Here is a 22107-nt window from a genome sequence, read left to right as displayed (position 1 = left end):
GATTGGCCACATGCGGTGTGACGTCATTGGGAGGCCGAAATAAGTGTAAGCCTTTGAAATGTAAATAAGTACATTTTTGTTTGTTCCCATTCTCAAGTTTCTAGGCCACATAAAGGTTCTTCTTTAAAGTACCAACTACCTTTGCATTCACGAAAGGGAAAAAACTGGCATCCGCCTGAATTGTGGCACAAAGCTACAAAGGATACGGGTTTCTCAGAAAGAAAGCCTCACAGTTGAAAAAACAAATTCATCCTGGTCCAGGACTTGAACCCTGGACTAACGCCTTTCCGGGGTGGTTGCTCTACCATCTGAGCTAACTAGGAGGTAAGGCGATCGCAGAGTGAGAGCGAATTAATCGACAACTCGAGGTACCGGGACAGTGAATATGGCAAACCAGTTCTGCGGAAGCCCACAAGGTGGAGGAATGTACATGAAAGGGAATCCACCTTGCAAGCTTCCACAGAACTGATTTGCATTAACCTTCATTGGGCACAGGTAGAAGAAGAAAAAAGCATTATTTGATGTTCATAAAGCCAAGTTGACAGCGATGAAGAATGTTGCTACTTGTTGCTGGCCTAGTTGGTCCATTCTTATTCATTTGTGTTGGGACGCAAAATAAAGTGACACAAGACCACGGCATGAGACAGCATCATTCTGGTGCTCTTTCCTGTCCTGGTCTTGAACCACTTCATTTTGCGTGCTATTACACCATAATAAGAATGAGGAACTCGTAATGATGAAATGCATGTCCACCTCAAGAAATGTTGCCGCACTGATCTCTCCTGGTGTTGGGGGACCATGAAACATGGACTCAAATACAGTTTACGTGTGAAAGAAACTCCTGCAGTGTAGCGGACGAAAAGGAACTCTCTCGCGAACCTCTTCCTACAACACGAACAAGATAGACTTTAACAGTAAAGATGACAACTTGAAATGAGCATTTCCAAAGCATGTTGCACCAGAGGAGTTAGGGAGAGTCGAATTAGGGCGTCCACAGCAGCCTTTGAGGCTTCACTGTTATGGCCTTTGGCTGGCGCAGACGACAGATCCACCAAGTGTGAGGTGCGAGCATGAAGTCATCACGACGTGCTTCCATCCTTTCATCTGGCATGTAATCCGGCAACAGCCATTTCAGCAAGCAACTCGCAGTGCTTGCCTTGTGAAGCAGTTGAGTTGCTTTTCTTTTCTGCTGTTTGTTCCATCCTTGGTGAAGGACAACTTGTACAGTGGGGAAAAGTGAGGAATGAAGCAATGAGACATGCGCACTGTGTTAACTTTCTGCTGTCTTTGGCTTTATTGCTTAAAGGGGTAATATTGATATGACAAATTATAAAGGTTGAGACTATACAAGGGATTATTTGATCTGCACTGTGACATTTCTCTGTCTTTGATCTCTGCATTACATTTTTGTCCGACATCATCGTCTTCCGCCCATATGTCACATAACAAAACATATATGTACCAAATAAAAGAGGCCAATGCCCTACTTAGAGGGACACTAAAGTGAAAAATTATTTCTTCTGCATCAGTAAATTACCTTTCTACAACACCAAAAACACCACTCTTACAACTATAAGACGTTGTGGTAAGCCAGAAAAAGCGCAAGAACGAAACACGGGTGGCGACGCCTACTTAAGTTCCTGCACCTGGGGACTGTGACGTCATGGATTTTTATGGCATCTTCTAGGACCTACTAATTATATATAGCAGTACAGATTAACTACATTGTGTTCTAAAGGAACCAAATATTAAACATGGCAAGTTTCGGGAACCTTTATTCAGCCTACGCGGCCCAAATGCGAAAACATACTTTGGAATCCCTGACGTCATGCTGACGTACCGGCGCTGGGGTTTCGGCGCGAACTTCAAATACTGGTACTTGGACCTTGATTTTCTCATCTAATAATCAAACAATTTTTTTGAAATGACTGCCTGCAAGGTTCTGAAACAATTCTTCATTAGTCTAAACTGATTTATTGTTTCGCTTTGGCGTCCCTTTAAGCGTTGTGTGTATACATATGTCCATAGAAATATAACACACCAAAATCGGAACATTTTATGAAAATAATATTTAAAATGCATTGGCATTCCTGATACAGTCGAAGAAACTTGGGCGTCTTCGGAGCAGTTCGTGCGCGACTTTTGTTCTAATAAACTTGAAGTCGTGGCAACCTTGATCGTGAGAGCGCATCGTTTGGGCTGCTTTTCGACAAGTAAGACGAGGCCAGTCATTCCTAACTTTTACAATGATAAAGAAGTTGAATCTGTGATAGGAAACGGGTCCAGGCTCAGGAACACAGGCTTCAGCATCGGTCGTGATTATTCCGAGGCAATCCGAGTGAAGCGCCATCACCTGTGGCAGTATGCAAAATCCGCGAGGAAAGACGGAGACTGCATTCGCCTCGTCTTTAATAAGCTTCACATTAATAATGATGCCTATGTGTGGGACAGTGAGGCTGGACACGTAATTTGTGTATATCAGCAATCCACAGACGAATGACATGCTCCTGTTTTTATCTCAGATCAGACCCCAGCTTCCCGTCCTCCTCAAATCTCCATGTATAATACCGATAAAACAATTTTTTTTCCTTTACACAAACATCAGAAGTGTCGCCCCAAAGAGTGTCAAAATATCTTCACTAATCAACTCATATTCCGCATCATTAATAGCGGTAACTGAAACATGGCTCACTGATGTTATACCAGATAACACAATTTTTGTCAGCGAAACACGTTTCAATATTTTTCGATGCGATAGATCAAACGGTAGAGGAGGTGGTGTACTCTTGGCAATAAAAGATGATTTGCTGACCGCGCCGGTAATGACTAGTTCATTTCTCAAATGTGTATGGTATAATTGTTGATGCTATCTACCGCCCTCCTAATATGAATAATTGCTTTTCTGCCGAATTTCATCGGCTTCTGTGTGAAATATGTACACGTTTCCCAAACTCTACTGTACTCATATTCGGTGATTTCAATTTCCCTTAGTATAAACTGGTTCACACAATCTGTCACAGCTAATGAAAGCGAAGCTGATATTTTTCTTCAATCATGTCTTGATTTCTCACTATCGTAACTTATTACTGATCCCACGTGTCACACATCGAGCACCATCAACATTATAGACTTAATATTAACAAATAATCCAGACATTTGTTTAGAGATAATTCACTTGGAGCGCATTTCCGATCATGATGTAATAACAGGACGCATTTCAGGTTCCTTTAACGAAAATAAAACTACTGTTAAACAAATCCGCTGTTACAACAGAGCTAACTATGATAAAATTAACTCTGAATTGGATTGTTTCTCTGCTGAGTTCTTGAATCAGTATTCCTTACGAACCGTTGAGCAAAATTGGAATTTGTTTAAAAATACATTTATTAACCTTATCAATGAATATGTGCCTCTCATGTCCATCAAATGTAACAGCAACACACCATAGTTTAATCAGAAGTTGCGGCGCATGAACAGTAAGACAAAGGGATTTTATCGGCAGGCAGTAAAAAATGCTCGTTTGAGCGCGTGGGAAAAGTACAAGAATTGATAAAGAGTACCAGTCACTGCTAAAATTCACTCGCCGTCTCTTTTTCAATCATGACTTGGTATCACTGTTAACCAACAACCCTCGTAAATTCTGGCGCATCATAAACCTTAGCTTTCATCCCGACATTTTGCTTACCGACAGTAACGGCGCTGTAACTGATGAATCTGAATGTGCTCAGATATTTAATGACACATTTTCATTAGTTTTTACCAACTAAGATATTAGTTCATCTCCCGAATTAAATATATTTGACGACATTCACATGCCTGAAATAGTTATTGAAGCTGGTATCTTAGCCTTGTTAAACAACCTTAAAATTGCAAGTAGTTCAGACCACCTTGGCTTTAACAATAATATACGTAAGAGTACATCACATAGCATTTGTTTGGTATTGTCCTGTCTGTTTTCACAATCATTATCAAACAGGCAAATCCCCAATGACTGGCATGTAGCCAAGGTAACACCCATATTCAGGTCAAGTGAGCGTTCTTCTCCTCTTAACTATCGACCCATCTCACTAACCAGCACCATTTGCAAACTTCTTGAGCATGTCATTCATAGCCAAGTAATTAGCTACCTCTAAGATAATAACATTATTTTCAAATATCAGCACGGCTTCCGCAAGGGCTTTTCATGTGACACTCAACTCGCTGGCTTTCTTAACGACTTACATTAATCACTTGATGTGGGCTTTCAGGCTGATGCAGTATTTCTGCATTTTTCAAAGGCTTTTGATTGGGTCCCTCACAACTTATAAGTACCTTCGGGTACACCTTCAGGGTGACGTAACATGGCATCACCATATCAACCTCACCCTTGTGTCTGCTAACCGCTCACTTGGTCTTCTTAAACGTAACCTCAAACATGCTCCTATCCACATAAAAAAGCTTGCTTACGCTACTCTAATACGCCCTAAAATTGAATATGCTGCGTTGATTTGGGACCCCGATCAGGCCTACGTTATTTCTAACATCGAATCCTTGCAGAGCTGTGCTGTTTGTTTTATTTTGTCAGACAACTCCTCCTATACAAGCATTTCAGAACTAAACAAGCCTGTCCAACTGGAAGACCTACCGTATTGCCATAAACTTGCTCGCTTAACACTTTTCCATAACACTTCATCACTTAACACTTTATCACCATCCATCTCTCCACAATGATTTGTTTCAGTCACCCCATGCCACCTTTCAACGACATGATCATTCTTTCAACGTTAAACGTGTAAAGTGCCATTCATCCTCTCATGCCACCTAAGTCATTCCTCGCACGATCATTCAGTGGAACAATTTGCCATTGCACATCGCCACAGAAACTGACACAAAAAAATTCCAAGATTTACTTTGCTGTGATGGAAATGTGTGGTAATGTTTTTTGTTCATTGTTCTTTTGTTCATCCTTTCCTTTCGTATTATGCTTTACGTTTTCATTGCTGTGTTTCATTATTCATCTATGCATTGATGTTGCTTCTTCTAATATGTACAGCGTTATTAATGATTGTATTCCCCCCCCCCCCCCCCTACATAATACCCTCCCCATGGGGGCCTTTAGGGGTAACATAAATAAATAAATAAATAAATAAATTATATACGTCAGGACACTTCTGATAGGACATATGCTGCAAAATTATTAATACATCAAGGTGTGCTACAGAAACGTTAGAAAAAAATAGATATGTGGATGCTTGTTTGTGCCATCATGCAGTGCGACCATGTAATTGATTGTCTTCTACTGTCCTCGACAGTAATTATTCTACACGTTAAATAGTTTGTTTTTATGTAAGTGAACCATTGTTCAGAATTAAGGTGCAGAGCCTACGTTTGGCGGAAGCAACAACAACAAGAACAACAAAAAAAGAACCAGAGAAAAGGAACTAAATTCTCACCTGTCATTTTGATATGTTTATTTGTGCTGAAAGTGAAAAAAAAAAGACGCTTTACAGGTAAATTTCTTATAGATAAAATTAATTAGCCTAAAAGAAATATAGAAGGCACGTACAATCGAACGATTGTTATGTCGCATCCATCAGGAAAATACCTAATTCGTTATGACCATCTATTCATTACATGCTAATATTGATTAGAAGCAGTTTAAAGTGACTTATTTATACCCAGTAATTTTTTATATCTATGTTCGTTCTATTGGGGTTCAACTGCAACAGCCAGCCCAAGTTGCAACTAACTTTTCCACTACTGTACCTTTCTTTTGGTACATAGCTTCATTATATCCAATATGCATTATAACCATGTATTCATGACATACCGATATTGACAAACATTTTAGAGTCACTTCGCTACAGCGAATAATTTGTTATATGCAGGTTCATTATACACGAGTTCAACTGCGTCAGCCATTCCTGCCTGCAACTAATCTTTTTCACTACTGCAGCTTTATTTTATCCATCCTCCAATTTTGTGTTCATTCGTGTTACATGGAGCAATCTAATTAGCTATTTGGTGCTGCTTTATGTGAACTTAATATAGCTGTATACGATTAACTAATGGTTTTCAAAAATTATTCTCCAACAAGCACGCCATATCTGTATGCACTCAAAAATACAATTCCATAAGTAGCAGTGTCACACGGCAATGCAAGGCCACATCTTGGCTAATAAGGAAGCAGTGACGAAGCGACGTCTCTCGGCTAGTGCTGAGAGTGATGCAAAGCTTGCAAGAAATATTAAATCGAACTTAATGCATTCCAGGTTCTATTTCTCATGTGCACAGTTCATCATCTTATGATTTTAGCTTGTGATTTTGTATGTTTATACCTTCCTCTAACATGTAATCTCTGCACTGTTGTATGCATCCAGCTGCTGCTTATGTCATTATCCCGGGTACGCTGTAAAATGGGAGCTTCTCAGACAGTTTTCAACTTTGGGACAGCTTAATGTATCGCTGAAAATGTATACTTGTTGGTCTTGAGCGTTATACAAATAAACTTTGAACATCAAAGAAACATAGCATTTATCTAGATTAAAAACAGTGTATTAACGTAGATTGTTTGATTAACAAACATCCTGTGAATCTATACTGTTTGATGAACAAACATTGCAGGAATCTAGAAAATTGAGTAATTTTCCAAACACCTGCCTAGCATATGCTTGTTTTGTTCCAAAAGATGACTCAGCCGCACAATAATTTGCAACTCAAGAGGCCCTGCATAATAAGTGTGCAGTTCAAATAAATCGCAGTAAACCGAGTTGCCCGTGGAGTAGAGGTAGCAATCTCGGAGGCCAGGCTGTGCCAGGCTGTACTGTCTGGTTCGAGTCCGAGGCTCACACAAAGGGGGCGCCGCACATCCATAAAAAATGCAGACAGAGAGGTGTAAAGAGTTAGCACTAAGGAGTTCTGCAGGAAGAACCAATAAAATTGGCAGAACTGCATCAAATTTTATGTGTAAGTGCGACATTGTTAACTTATTTGTTTTTTGTTATCTGTTAATGGCAGTTTAACATCTGAACAGCACAGGGTTTCCCATGGGACATGACACTGAAATTTTAGTGCTAGCAGCAATCTTGTCCGATATTTCAGTAATTTTCTCACTTAATAAGACTTTTTTCTTGGTAAATGTGATGCCTTGAACACCTTGAAATACTAATTCCTTCAGCCTTAACTAATATGGCTTCAGAGCCCCTCTAACACTAGGACCATGAGCTCACTATGCTAATGGTTGACATTCTAAGGTGATGTGTTTGCTGTCAGTAATAATGCAGAAGTATCGGATCGCCCAGCCAGCTACCATACTATTCTTAGGAGACACTGTATTCTTTAACGAGAAAGTGCCTCGTACACACGACGTACATTTCCCTTCTCCAAAGCGTCGCCTAAAATTAGGCCATGTTCATTCATGCTCCACACCATGACACAGTTGCTGCAGAATAAATATCCAAATTAACAAATGAAAACAGCGGCATATATATCATTAACCGCTTCTGTCTCTCTTTGTACATGCATTGTCCATAATTCTTACACAGAATTTGATCTTTTAATATGGATTAAAGACATAATGAAGAATCACAAATGCAGTTTACTCAAGAAATACTGCAGCTAACGCTTCTTGTGCAAATACACCCACAATGCAAACCGGTCAGGGCAGTCAGCAAAAAAAGAAAAAGAGAAAGAAAGAAAGAAAAGGTTTCAAGTTGTCAGTCCGAGTTGCCTACAAATTCATTTTTTCTTTTTCTGCAGCACCCTGGGTGTACATTTTCTAATCACGGGTGTACATTCCATATGTGCTGTAGCTGTGTTTTCCCTGTGCAAACAAACACTGCTTGCTACAATTGCAGAATTCCAAAGGCGGCACAACAAATAGCAGTACTGCAGCAAGCGCACAACTATTGCGGTTTTCCTCTTCAAGTGCCATGTACAATGTCATCAAGTCCATCAGCACATTTATAAATGCTAAGGACCAACTCTGTGTCGTAAAGCGGCGGAATAAATTTACGAAAACATCAAATATCTGCCCAAAAATTCCATGTAAATCTGCTAGTTTCCAGCCCAAGAGGGTTCTACTGGCACATTTTTGCATAATGATGCAAAAAGCATCTGTCGTCGTAGCTTAGTGGCTACAGCGTGGCTAAGTTTGCAGTCGCCACATCTTGAAGGAGGCAAAATGAAAAACGCTCATGTAATTGGATTTAGGCACAAGTTAAAGAACCAAAATTAATGCGAAGTTCCACACCAAGGCTTGCCTCATAATAAAATTGTCGTTTTGGCACATTGAACCCAAATTTAACAGACCAAAATTTAACCAAAAATCTAACAAGACTAGAAACAAGAAATAAAAAATAAAAACTATAAGTAAAAAGCTGCGCAAGACCCAGAAGTTGCAAAAAAAAAAAAATACCCTGAACGTGCAAGGTTTTTAGGCTACCTAGGTGTTTCTGATATTTTTCAGTGTTTGCTGGCTTTGAGTTTGTTTTGTATATGCACAGTGCAAGCTTCATACTCCTCGCAACTTACTGCATGCTTACTTTTTTACCCGTATACATAATTCATACCATTTAAAATTAAATGAATAATTTATAGTCTTACGAGCGAAAACCACGATCTGATTGTGAGGCACACCATAGTGGGGGGGTCTATGGATTAATTTTGACCACCTGGGGTTCCTGAACTTGCACCTAAATCCAAGTGCACGAGCATTTTTACATTTCACCCCCGCTGAAAGGTGGTGGCTGTGGCCGGCAACGAACTCACTACCTCAGGCTACACATTTTAGCTATTTGCTGTTACTCCCAGTCTCACAAGAGCACAAAAGGAAGGCTGGAATATGCTAAAAAAACAGACATACACGTAAGCAAGACAAAATAACCACAACCTGCGAGAACTGCAGCGAGATGGTGCTCTACATGAATATCACTAATGCAAGAGCTGAAAGGTCAGCCAGCCCCACATTGCTGTAAATAAAAGCTCTCATGCTGGATGTCTTATCAGCAAGCCTTTCAAAGGAGACCCCATTACACTGCTACAAGATAAACAATCAAGCACAGCCTTCTAGGACAGGTACATTTCCAGCCATCACAGCTGTGTGAACTGCACATATGTAGTTCTCCCTTATCAGTAGCGATTCTTGGGTAGCTGATAAGTGGTGGGTAAACGAACACACTGTGGAGTGCCGCCGCGCAAGATTTGTGTGACTCAACAGCCCTTCCTGCCGACTATACTACAAATCTGTCCCGATAACGGCACGGAAGTGGCTCGACCAAAGTGGTCTTGTCTTATCACGTGCGGGACCCCGCAGGAAACGTTTTTCGTGGCAGACGCACACGCTCTGCAACTATTACGAGTGAGCATGTCAAGTCCGACCTACAACGTGGTCAAGCAACGTTATCTGTACAAAACTAAGAAGACAGACAAGAATCACACCTGCACTCGAAACACAGTGAACTGTCCTTAAACGGAACCTCAAGGGACCAGGGAAATTGGTTCCATTTATCAGTAGCTCCATTTACTGAGAAGAATTGCAGAGGGCATTGCGTGAATGGAAAACCAACCAACCATGAGGGTGGTGTTCCATTTAAGCAGTTTCCATTTATAGAGATTCCAGTGCATCTGGGAAGAAATAGACACACACGGAAAACTCAGAGTTCAGAAATAAACAAGAAAGCCTGCAACGTAGTCACATGATGGGGCAACATTTTTATTTGTAGAAAAATAAAACGACAAGCCAAGAACATGTCTACTCCGGAGCGTCCAGGAAGAAACAGTCCCGCACGAAGAACTAAAATGAAGTCCACAAATAAACGGGGAAGGGGAAACAATGTCTATCAGCGGGTAGGGAATGCACAACCAAAAAACGCAGAGGTGCAATCACAGACGCCGAGTCAAAAGATTGAGCTTTCTCTGCTTCGCGACGGAGACACGGGAATGATGGAAAGGTAGCGGTGGCATTTTTTTTTATTCGTGTCTTTTCACATATCACTCGAGCTGTGCTGCCCGCGCTTGCAATGCAACAAAGAGGCTTCGAAGGCCCACTCGGCAATAATTGTCTATAAACTCCTAAGCGGACCGGCAACATTTGTAAAGGCGATCACGAAATGTTTGTGAACGGCATTTGTGAACTTGCGTCAAAGCAACCACATTTCAGTCCGACAGGATCGCTACGAAGATGGCACACAAGACTTTTGCCATTTGCTCTGTCCAATTGCAATTTGCTCTATTCAAGCAATTTGCTCTATCCTTTCAGATGCCTTGGATAATGCTCAGGCTTCCCAGGCTATAAAGGCTGTTATATCCGTGCATGCCTCCTGGAATTTAACTGCTTCTTAGAACAACTTGAAAGATTACTTGCACGCGACCGAGTTACAGTGAATGAGCGGCTCACGTGCTATGCTGAGTCCCGATTGTAAAGTTGTGGCGGCAGCAAAATTTCATAATGGCCCACCTACAATGTGGCCCTGGAAATATTATGCATTATCAAAAATGAGCCTGTTCTCATTGTCAATATAGTCAAAATCAATAGTGGTGTCAAAATAATGCAATGTCATGCAATAAAGTGCTTTGAAAACGTCTGTTGTACATGATTGATAGGTCCAAATTAAGCTCCGGGTGTGTTGCTAGCACCAACTTGATAGAGAGCCTAACAAGACAACCAGCAAAATGACAGGCTTAGCAAATCTGGCTAAAGTGGTTATAAATAAATAGTATATAGTGCTTTGGTAAAGCAGCCAGGCTAGTAGTTATATATTTTTTTTTTACTAACAGCCAATAGAACATTAGTAGATGATGCAGGCGTCCAGTGGTTAGTGAATACGATGCATATCACAGACCATGATTTCCAAAATTATCAACGCACTGCAGGCACCAGCCGTTGTTCACTGCACTTGTTATGAACATGCAGCGTCATTTCTGGCAAGTGGTAATGGCAGCACTTTTTTTTCTCTGTTTCGGCATCAAAAATGTATATTTTTGCAAGCTTCTCTCGATGCACTCACTTGCATCAAACAAAATTTTGCATGAAGGCCGCTTCATGTCTATGCTATCTAAACCTAGTCTTTCACGCAGTAAAAAATTTCATTGCTGTTCATCTCCAGAAACCTAGCAGTGTCTTCAGCAGTCCCTTACTAAGGTGCAAATTCGTTTTGATAGTATGTGCTAGCACATGCAGTCCATCCGAACACTATGTGCAGCTGCCTTAATATAGGCAAAAGAAAAAGAAAAACTTCTTTCCACAAAAGCCACTTCAATTCTCTGCGTACGGGAAGTAAATACATAATAGCTTGGACAGATAAGCGTTTATGGCTCTGATGCTGCTACCATTTGTCATGTGTGCCATCTGCTTAGCAATCCTTTTAAGTTTAAGTAGCTTGTAATACAAACTGGCAGCACAGGCACCTCCTCCTATAAAATATACAGTGCTGTCCAGTCCTTTTCAACAAGGCAACACACTCTATCTGAAGTTCTCTACAAACAGCACTCATTGCTGACGGAAAGAAGACATAGTCTGCAGCGTAGCTGCTTACTTGCTTAAGACACAGCCTTAAGGTGTTTGTCGCTTTCTGAAGAAAGCAGAAGTCTATCTCTCACATTCACAAGGCTGCCTTCGACACGTTACTTGTTGCACCAGTCCTAAGCAGCCCTAACGCATGCCACTATCGCAGACTGGCCAGAAGGATATGATTGTCTGGCAAAGGCTAAATAAAGAAAAGTTCCAAGAACTCCAATGAACACTAATTCTGTTTTGAGGATTATTCGAGTTTGAGAACACTGTAAGTAAACCTTAAGAGTGCAACTTCAGCTGTCTAAAAGCTCTTGGAGCATGAAGTGGATACTCTGCATCATACCATTATACTGACTCTGTTGTGAATGAACTGAACAAGGCCTTTATTAGGCAAAACCTACATCGACGACTCCAAGACAAGAAGCCTTTCCTAGAAAGCAACTCAAGGCTGGCCCAGTGAATGTGAAAGATAAATATTACAATAACTCCGCAACAACAGCACCGCGAGTATCACCTAGCATCGAACATCTTGAAGTGCTTTGACAGTCCTCAGAGAAACAAAAAAGAAAGAGAAAAAGAAGACAGCAGCAAGATGCCAAGAAGGACAACAGCAGCGGATATCAACACTTTCAACGAGGGTTCTACATCGAAGTGTCACAGGTCAATTTCAAAGCAGGACACGCACTAGGTCACCATTCAACTCACACAAGACAATCAAAGCCAGATCGAATCTAAAAACACAGACGCACACATATGAATCACTGGCAGCAGAGTCACCGAAAAGTTCCGACATCATCACACACACATGAAAAGCAAACAGAATCTATAAGAATGACGGGCCGTAGTTTAGCAGGCAACAGAGAGTGACGGACGACACTTGCATTGCAACACACAAAGCAGACAATTGGCTCCCAATGCGAGTTACATGCTCAACAATGGCCTGTGCATGGTACAGTTGCAAACAGCATTTACCCAGCATGATCGCACAACACAGTTTTTTGGAATTAAAAGAGCACAAAGGTGTGGTAGTGGAGCAGTTTGCTCATTTACAGCAGAGAGGCGAGTGTGTAGCAGAAACTGTGATGCAAGATGGCTAAAACAAAATGACGCTTTCAACCCCTTCTGTGTTTTGGATGAGCTAGGCTCATTTGCGCGGTTTTACTGGCAACAATTTTAGATGGGTACAGCTGACTATACACAACAGGTCAATTTCACCACGAGTTTCATAACACCACTACTACTACTTCAAAGGAAGCCAGCAGTTGTAGACTTTAGTGGGCCGAACGGCAACTACGGTAAAAGGCACGAAGCTTTCCTGTTTTTATTGTCATTCTTTTGCCATGACAAATTTAATCCTTGAGATCAGGAAGCAGGGAGTCAAGAACAAAACGATTCTACTACAAGAGTGACGTTGAGGAGACAGGAGCCTTTTTGTATACTTGTATGATCTATGTCAGTTAAAATAGAATGTAACTGAAAAGAAACTCTTTCCCTTCAAATACCATGAAAAATCCGTAACAGCAACCTTCTCAGCATTCCCCTCAAGGTTGCCGTGGAGCCAGTTGCGCAGTGAGAAAGCAGCAGACACCACGACACCAGCATGTTGTCTTTGAACGCGTGAAATCCAATGTACATGCTTTTCATAATTTCAGATATGTAGAGCTTTCCCTCTCTGTTTTAGAGATCCCAGGTGGCAGCACCATACTGTGCCAAAAGAATAATTAGGAAAGAAGTTCTAGGGACGCGCTGTTGGTTTGCGTCGCCATCGGGCCCCATGGATTTGCATATGCGTGTAACGTGCATACAGCATGGAAAACAAAACGTTAGCTGTGTGTGCATGCTGCAGCAGTTCTAGCAACAATTTGTTTGCTATCAGGGAGAAAAACGGCAACGCTGTGACAAAGGTGCTGGTGAAAGCTGTTCTGAGTGCAAAATCGAGAAGGCACCAACAAGAGATTGCAACTGCAGTATTCACTAGGTGAATTGCATTTCTGCTACTCTATGATGTTGTAGTTGGCACATATTAAAAATAATAATTTCATGGGAGCTGCCACCAAGAAAAACACAGAAGGGGTGAAGACCTTTTACCTTACATGCCAGCAATTACAATGACAATGCAACCCCAATGGCATAATATTCTTTGAAACCACAAACAGACAACACATTTGCTGTCTATGCCTCTTGCAAGACGTGCGCTTACATACAGACAGTTTTTTTAGTGTGGCGGGCATCAACAAATATCTACTATATGCCACTTGAGATAGGCACACCTTGCTAGCTAGTTGCGCCATTCGAAGCAAGTGAGCGCAAAGCGTTCAAGTCTCTACTTACAAACGCCCCTTTGTACACTTTTGGTAAATAGCCAACAAAGACCGTTCTACTGCTCTGACTACAAACACACCCAGCACGATCGAAACAGGAAGAAACAGCAAGTAGAAGCAAGACGCTATCACACACAAATGTACAAAACCACCGCGTTCTCACTGGATGTTTCAACTTGGCAAAACTGGAACACAGAGGGGTGCTCCCTCTACAACTTATTGTGCAGGAGCATGCATTACAACCGCGACACCTTCTGTATGGCCCCCAATGACAACTTCGCACGTTGCAGACAGGCTGCAACACTCACCGGGCATTACAACAGGGCCAACAGAGGTGCTGTCTCAAACGCAAACATCAATAGCCGCTCCATTCTTCTTGACCAGTTACTGCACATTTCTGTGCACGTCAAACAGAAATGCACCGGAGTGTGGCTGTGACGATATCACTTACAGTACAAGGTAAAGAACACTCGATGAAGGCCTTCGCTAGGCATTATGACAGCAAAGAATGCACAAAACGTTTCGCTACAACAGCTGTGTATAGCTCATCCAGCACAGAAAGTTCGTCAGTGGGATGTCCAAATACACTCATTCTACACAGCCCTCTTCAGTCTAAAGCCTTATCCCCCTGTCTCCTCTACAGCAGTGCTAACAGTACAGAGGTCACCGGCACGCACTGCGAGTGGTCCTGACACATGTAACAATTCAAATGAGTGGAGCAGGTACAGTGCCAAAGTTTGGCACTGTCAGTGCTTTTGCTTTTCGCCTAAGGCAGCAGCTCCTCACAATTTTTTTGCCTTGAAGAATTTACACCACACCTGAGCTGGGCTATGACGTCTTTTAGACTTACACTAGACATCTAGGAGGTCTTCTGGACCTATGCTAGATGTCTGGCTAAGATATTTTCTAGACTATGTTAGATGTCTTCGAGCTTCGTTAGCCACAGCTAAGCAGGCACGTCAAGGTGCCGACACAATCGCAGAATGTAAAGCTCATCAAGCAACGAGTTAGCACAAATGACTGGCGAGTGCCTCCGAGAAAACCCGGGAGCACTTATACACCACAGTACGCAAGCAGCAGGGCAATGGGTGCGTAGATGAGCCATCTACTGCTGATGCGGTCAATTTACTTGGTGTGCGCGTGTGCATAAAAGTAAACTTTTGTCACTCAAATGACAGCTCTGAATATGAGGGTACCTTTTACAAAGAGCTTCACACATAAGCCCTGCTTTACTGGAGAGCATTGTTTAACTGCACGAACAAACGGACCACAGAGACAGCATGGGACAAGGACGGGCACAGTCCTTGTCCCATGGGCAAGGACTGCGCCCTTGTCCTTGTCCCAAGGACTGCGCCCGTACTTGTCCCATGCTGTCTCTGTGGTCCATTTGTTCGCGCAGTTAAACAATGTTTGCTAATATCTACCAACTCGCCCAACAACAAGTTCTAAGTTTACTGGAGAGCATGGTTGCTAGCAAACACAGACCAACTGCACTCTTAGGTGTAGTTCTGAATGCTCCTGCTAACACAATGCCCAATAAATTCCATGAACAACTGCTCGACAACAATGATGCAATTTTCCAGTCGAGGGCACAGCAAGTCAAACAGACGAATGTACGGGCTTGGTTACTACATACAGTAAGCAACACACAGCTGACCAAAAAATGAAAAGTGATCAATGCAGCATGCAGAACCCCCTCAAGGTGTTAATTGCAACTTCCACATCATTGCCCATTTTGGGTGCCGCTGCCAAGTATACCCGTCTTGGCTGCCAACACATCCCTGGTCACACCCGCGACAATTTGTGAATGTGAAACATTACATGGTCATCCCTGGTGAATCCCATTAAATGGTCACATGATCGCATCACAAACACTTAGATGTCAGAGTACTCTTTTCTCTAATAAACCTATGCGCATATTGATAAATTTTGCTGCGAAGGCTCGATAAGTGGTGTCCTGAAATGGATGTGACACATATTAAGGGGACACTTAAAGAGAAAAACACTTTCTTCTGCATCAGTAAACTACCCTCCCAAAATATCAAAAACCCAATTTTTACCCCAACAAGATGCTTGGTAAGCCAGAAAAAAGAGCAATAACAATAGACGGGTGGCAACCCCTCCCTGATGTTCCCGCACCAGTTCATTGTGATGTCATGGATTTGGACAGCGCCTTCTAGAGCAAACTCAATTCTTTAGCCGTAAAAAAAAAGACTACAATGTGTTCTAAGAGAGCCAAATATTGAACATGGTAATTTTTGGGAACTTTTCTGGGCCAATGCGGCTGAAATACGAAAACAAAAAAACAACAAAAAAAAAACCTATGAAATCCTTGATGTCACAGTGGCATCCTAGCATTGGGGATTCAGCGTGGAAGTTAAGAAACTGAAAATTTGACCTTTATTGTCTCTTTGACTAATCAACCTATTATTCCGAAATTAGCAACAGGGTTTTCATAGAATGCTTTATCTGTTTAAGCTAATTTAGTGTTTTGCCTTAATGTCCCTTTAAACATTACTTAACAATTCTGATTTTGAGGTATTTCGTTCACGTGTACACCTTTGCACGGTCTTTAGAGGATTTAGGTACAAGAGCTGCGTGGTGGAAAATGTGCAGACATTTTGTGTATACAATCCGCGCCCTTGTGTTGTTTTTCCTTAGCGCTCCTCCAAATAAGTTTTAAAATGTATATACAGTCCATGTTCACCAATGGCTAAAGCAGTCGTGCCATACTGCTTGAACCACGTTAATTGTTAAATTTACCTGAGACAACGGAACTGCTTCCCTGCAATTTGAATCACTTTTCACTTTTTTTTTTTGGCTGGCAGTACCAAGATTAAGCTTTGTCATTTATTTTCGGACGAAGCACATTTCAGTGAAGGATGCTAAATAGAACAGGTCAGCACCAGTTTGCAGTTACGGCTTATTACGCTGCCCTCGCCACTCAACAAGACACCACATTGTTGCCATGGGCCTCGCAATGTGCAGTGGTTGGAACGACAGGCAAGCATTGTTACAACTGAGTCCTCAGTAATTCACACAATACACAGTAACGTTCTGTCAGTTATGGTATGCTTAGGTCCCAGAGCGCTCGTTGCTAAATTACTTGCGGCATGTCAGCCTTCAGTAAAAAGAATACAGAGGCTGAGCACGACTGGATCAGTACAAACTTTTGCCACTCAAAGAAGTCGCTGCCAAAAGTAACGCAGCAAAAAAAAAAAAAAGAAGAAAGTAATCCATGCCCATTTCCATCTGATCCAAGGCGCAAATGGTGGCCACTACATCGGTGCCACTCTGCATGCCCGTTTCATGAACGAGCAGTGACTACAAGAGATGCAGATCAGAAAGTAAACTGCCCCGTGTGAAATGAGCGGGACGGACCTCAAAGCCAGCCGCATTTGCAGAGTTCCAACAGATTGCCCGGCAAGTCCGGCTGGCGGCATACATGAACAAGAGAGTTTTGCTTAGCCATTTTGCTCTCTGTAAGTCAAATTTTTGGACTGTGAACACGTCACATTTTTCAGCATGGAAGTTACAAGGCAAGGCCAGAATTAGCTCAGCATCTTGCCAATGATTGAGTTTGGCATGAAAATGTCTGAAATGAATAATACTAAGCAAGCAAAATATGCAGTCACTGTGCAAAATTTGAACACAAAAGAAGGTGTGGTGCTACCTTAGCATAAAGGGTGAATGCAGCAAGTGATCTAGTAAGATGATAGGGTGCTTGTTCAGAAACCTTTGCTCTGGGATTGTTGTGAAAAATAATGCCAGCCTTGCACTTGCCAAACAAAGCACAAGCACTTGTTCTAATGCAAAACAATGTGTTACAAAAGCTGCCTGCTGGTTGCCGCTACACGAGCAGCTTGTTAAAACACTTGACGCTCTGTACAAAACATGTACACTGGACTTAAAAAAAAAGCATTTTTGGGAAGATCCAAAACCATCTCGAATAATGCAAGAGCCTAACACATCAAACTGCCATCTAGTACACAATGCATACCTTGCTTGTGCATAAATAAATGATAAACACGCAATAGAATATTACTGGCCTGGATAGGGAACTCAGCTAAAATATCAAGAACCGTTAACATCAGGTTGTAGAGGCATGTTACTGAAATGTTAGAAGAACCACTACTATCAGAATCCACATCTGCACAACGCACAGCCTGTGCCGTACCTACCATCGGTACGAAAAAAAGGTAAAAACAATGTATAGAAATACTTCACAATAACCAACAACAAACGTAACAGCATGGGAAGAGGTTAAACGGTAGTTTTCAACTTGAAACCAGCAGTAAAGCATCCTTTAAGGTAGAAAAAGACGTATATCGTCATACCAGTTTTGCCACACTCGAACTGGAGACAACGTGAGGAGAAAAGTAAGTTTGTTCCACCCGTGAACGAGCCTTACAGAGGACCTAACTGAGACTGCACGCAAAAGAAGAATCAAGTAGCCCAGAATATACAGTATTCGTGGTTAAAACCTACATATGTAGGTATACTGCCGGAGCAGCAAGTATAACAAAAGATTTGTCTCTGCTGAACCAACATTACTGCAGCTTATAGAGCTGCAGAATGGCAACACTTTGATACCTTGATTATGATTGATTTCAAGCATGAAATGATCCCCCACTCTGAACAGGCAATGCATCACAGTATGAAAGTAAGACTGCACGTCATTAAACTACACATCAACTTTACCGCGACTGCCGCACTCTAACCTCCACCACCGAGGCTCCCAACAATGCTCCCATCCTTGCTTTGCAAGCTCATTCCACCTTTGAAAGAAAAAACAAAAACAATAATAATTGAGATTCAGGTGCGACCAACCCGCCATTTCAGTCCACGACTGCAAGTACTTGACCAAAGGTGTCGCTACTATACGACATCGATATGAGCATGGGAGCAGCGGGCACATTCTGAGGCACGTATCTATCTCACAACCCAGCATGACAGCAAACCATCACAGTTGCTTTGCACACTTGCAAGATTGAAGTGTTTTGCTTTCCTGCACACTTCAATGTCCTTGCAGAGACCAGCCAAGCTAAAAGCAGCCAAAGGTACCTCAAATGGCAGATTGAAAGCTTTTACGTGCCTGGATCTTTCAGCCATTACAAACTTCACAGCTCCTTACAGATTTTTGACAAAAACGTGCCACACACGCACATGCTTATTTCACCAAGCTTGACAGTCTGTATAACAGTGCTTCAAAACGATCAGTAAGTTAGCTACTGATAGTGCAACAAAAGGCTATCGATGGCATTAATATATTTCACTATATGAAACTATCGATAGTATAATAAAAGCTATCGATAATAGCACTATCAATAGTACTATCAATAACATTACGGTACTTCACCATTGACTGTGCTATCCAACAATGGTATTGAAATTCTTGGCTAGTGATAGTACCATAAATTTTGTGATAATTGACCACAAGTAACGCTCAGTTCATGTAGGTGGGTACAGGGAAATGTCATCACGTTTACGTCACAGCGTTTGTGTGGGGTATGTCATGTGGTTTCACGTTGTCAATATTGTGTTGCCTAAAGTACTGTCCATAATTTTTGTACTATCAATAGAGTGATAATGACTCAACTACCCATATTGATAGTTGCTGCAGGGCAAACATATTTAGAAACACAATTGCGTTTCCAGCCTCTATTTCGCGATGCAGTTCCTGGTTTCTCATAATCTATAGCTTTTCATCACTAGCACGAAAGCCAAGTTTGGCAGCGTAAATGATTACGACATACAACTTCCTGAACGCTTGAAGACAGCATAAACTGCATGGAAATACATTAACACTTTATTCACGAGCACCCATTAGTAGCCGAGGCTGAGAGGCAGCACTGAGGTATGCCATTCCCACAGATCAAGAAGCCAAGGTGGACAGAGAAGTAACTGAGCTGGGTCACCATAGCCGAACAGGCAGAACCCCTCAAGGGTTCAAGCAATTGTGCGCACACAAAATTATTTGTCCTCATCTGTCTTATACCTGTCAAAGTGTCTGTTCCAATAGTTTGCAAGACTTTTGTTCCAATCGCTGCAGCTAGTTGTGGATTTCTTTAAATTACTGTCATAATTTATTTAACGCTTCTTTACTGCTGTAATTAGGCTGTGCCTAATTGATGTGACATGGATGTCCTTGTGCAAGTGGCACAACCTGGCGCACTGCACAGCTCAAACTAGAAATCAACCTCTGTGCAGGCCCTGCGCAAGAAAACCTTGCTACCTATGCTTCAGGGGGCCTGTCTACATAAGCTTAAAGCTGCGCATCGACAAGGCCGCATTTAAATCCCCAACAAACGTTGTAAATGAACACCAATGACTGTGCACCAGAGGCAGCAAAATGGCGTTCCGTGTAGTAGTGTCTCACTACCTCAACAGAACTACTGCAATGCAGGTGGCCATTTGGCTTTGTGCGTACCAGCTGGGCACCCCACGCCTTCCATGCATTAGCCGGCCCGCAAGCGCTACTTTCACCGACGGGCCACGTCAACGGGCACTTGCGCCGTTCCTCAATAGAACCGCGTCGGTTGACCTGGATAGCCTGGGTGCCTCTGTGCGGCCGCCGCGGCCGCTGCCATGTGATGCTGCTGCGCGGCCGTCAGGTAGGACGAGGGTTTCGGCTGCGGACTGGCCAACGCCAGCGCAGCCGACTGCGTCACAGACGAGGCCAGTGTCCGCATGGGGACCATGGACGGCTGGGACACGTAGAACTTCTCGTCGTGGAAGCGAGGCTTCTGCAGTCCGTGCGGGGGCTCCAGGGCTTGGGGAACCACGGGCCCTCCGGGATACCCGGCCGCGGCAGCTGCCGCCGCAGCAGCAGCAGCAGCCTGCTGCTGCTGCTGCTGTTGAGCGGCAGCAGCCTGTTGCTGCTGCTGCTGCTGCGCGGCGGCGGCTTGCTGCTGCTGGTGGGCGAGGTGGAAGTTGTGCGTGGCCACCATCTGCTGCTGCTTGGCGACGGCAGCTGCCGCAGCGGCGGCCGCCGCCGCCGATTCGGCGTGGTGGTGCGGGAACTGCGGCGTCGGATACGCCGGATATGGCACGGGCGCGGCGGGTGCCATGGCTGTTGGCACGGATCCTTGACCGGGCACGTGTGCGTAGTAGATGGGGCCGTGGCCCGGCGCGTACGCCGGGATCAGTTTTGGAGCCCCGTACGCCGCCGAGCCTGGAATCTGGGCCTTGTACGCGTAGGGCTGTTGCGGCGAGAAGCCCGACTGAGGCGGTGTCGCTTGCTGCTGGGAAGACGACGATGTCGCGGCTTGCGACGACGGAGGCGGAGGAGACGGGGTCAGCGGTCGCTTGAGCGGTGCGCGATGCAGTACGCTAGGGTTCTGCGGAATTGGTTGCGCCAACTTGTACATTGAGTGCGCACGGTTCATTTCCTGGATGTAGAGGTGTTGTGGGCTCGCCGCGGCAGCGGCAGCCGCCGCTGCAGCTGCCGCAGCGTGCTGCTGCATTGCGGCGTTGTGGTGCTGCTGCTGAAGGTACTGGTGGTTGAGCGCTGCCATCTCGTTGGCCTCCTTCACGAGAGCCCGTTTGCGGGTGTCATCTTCGTGCAGCACCTTCTTGAGCTGCATGAATAGCTGGTGCTTCTCCTCCTTGAGGGTGACCAGCTTCTTCTCCGATTGCTGCACCTGGTCGCGGATCTCCTCGAGCGTCATCGCGTCCTGGCGACGCTTCAGTTCCCGCTCGCGTCGTACCCGCTCCGTGGCAGCGTCGGCCTCCTGTTCCTGCTTTTTCTTCTCGCGTTGTCGCATAATGTGGTTCTTGAGCGCGGCCCACATGGCCATGCTCATCTTGGGACGTTCCACCAGCGCTGGCATGACGGTCGCACGGTCGCGTGGCAGCGGCGTCGATGACCGGAACAAGGACCCGCACTTACGCCGCGACGCTGGCTCACTCGGTTTCTTCACCTTTCTTGTCGTACGGTCGACAACCTGAAGACAACGCGACAGACCACAACCTAAACCTCCTCTTGAGAGCGCAAAAAATACTGATGATGTCAGTGCCACTGGGAGCTGCCAAGTCGCGCTGAGCGAACAAAAGAACCACGGCTTTATCATACGCTTTAGCAACAGCACCACAAAGAAACGTACACTTCAAATATTGACAACAATTTCTGATCAGAAATAGCACTTTTCAGATGTCCTGCCACCTGTTGGCAAAAAGGTAAACTAACATTTTAATTAGAATAACTACGTTTTCACAAAAAGAGTTTAAACAATGCCTTTTAGATAACGCGACAATCTGCCAGCGTACAAATAATTTAATGAAGCAAATTGGTGG

At 43.5% G+C, this 22107-nt stretch overlaps 1 protein-coding gene across 1 annotated transcript; it reads right to left on the bottom strand.

Moving 5' to 3' along the window:
- Positions 1–1270: 1270 nt before the first annotated feature.
- Positions 1271–22053, bottom strand: LOC126527948 (uncharacterized). Its single transcript, XM_055069046.2, has 3 exons — positions 20243–22053; positions 5433–5458; positions 1271–2353 (listed from the first exon to the last, which is right to left on the bottom strand). Exon 1 carries the CDS (start codon positions 21882–21884, stop codon positions 20334–20336), a length of 1551 nt encoding a protein of 516 aa, XP_054925021.2. The 5' UTR covers positions 21885–22053; the 3' UTR covers positions 1271–2353; positions 5433–5458; positions 20243–20333.
- Positions 22054–22107: the final 54 nt, after the last annotated feature.

Source organism: Dermacentor andersoni, chromosome 9 (genome assembly GCF_023375885.2).
Source record: "Dermacentor andersoni chromosome 9, qqDerAnde1_hic_scaffold, whole genome shotgun sequence".
Taxonomy (NCBI): domain Eukaryota; kingdom Metazoa; phylum Arthropoda; class Arachnida; order Ixodida; family Ixodidae; genus Dermacentor; species Dermacentor andersoni.
Note: the sequence above shows the minus strand (reverse complement) of the source record. Positions and strands in the feature narration are given on the sequence as shown.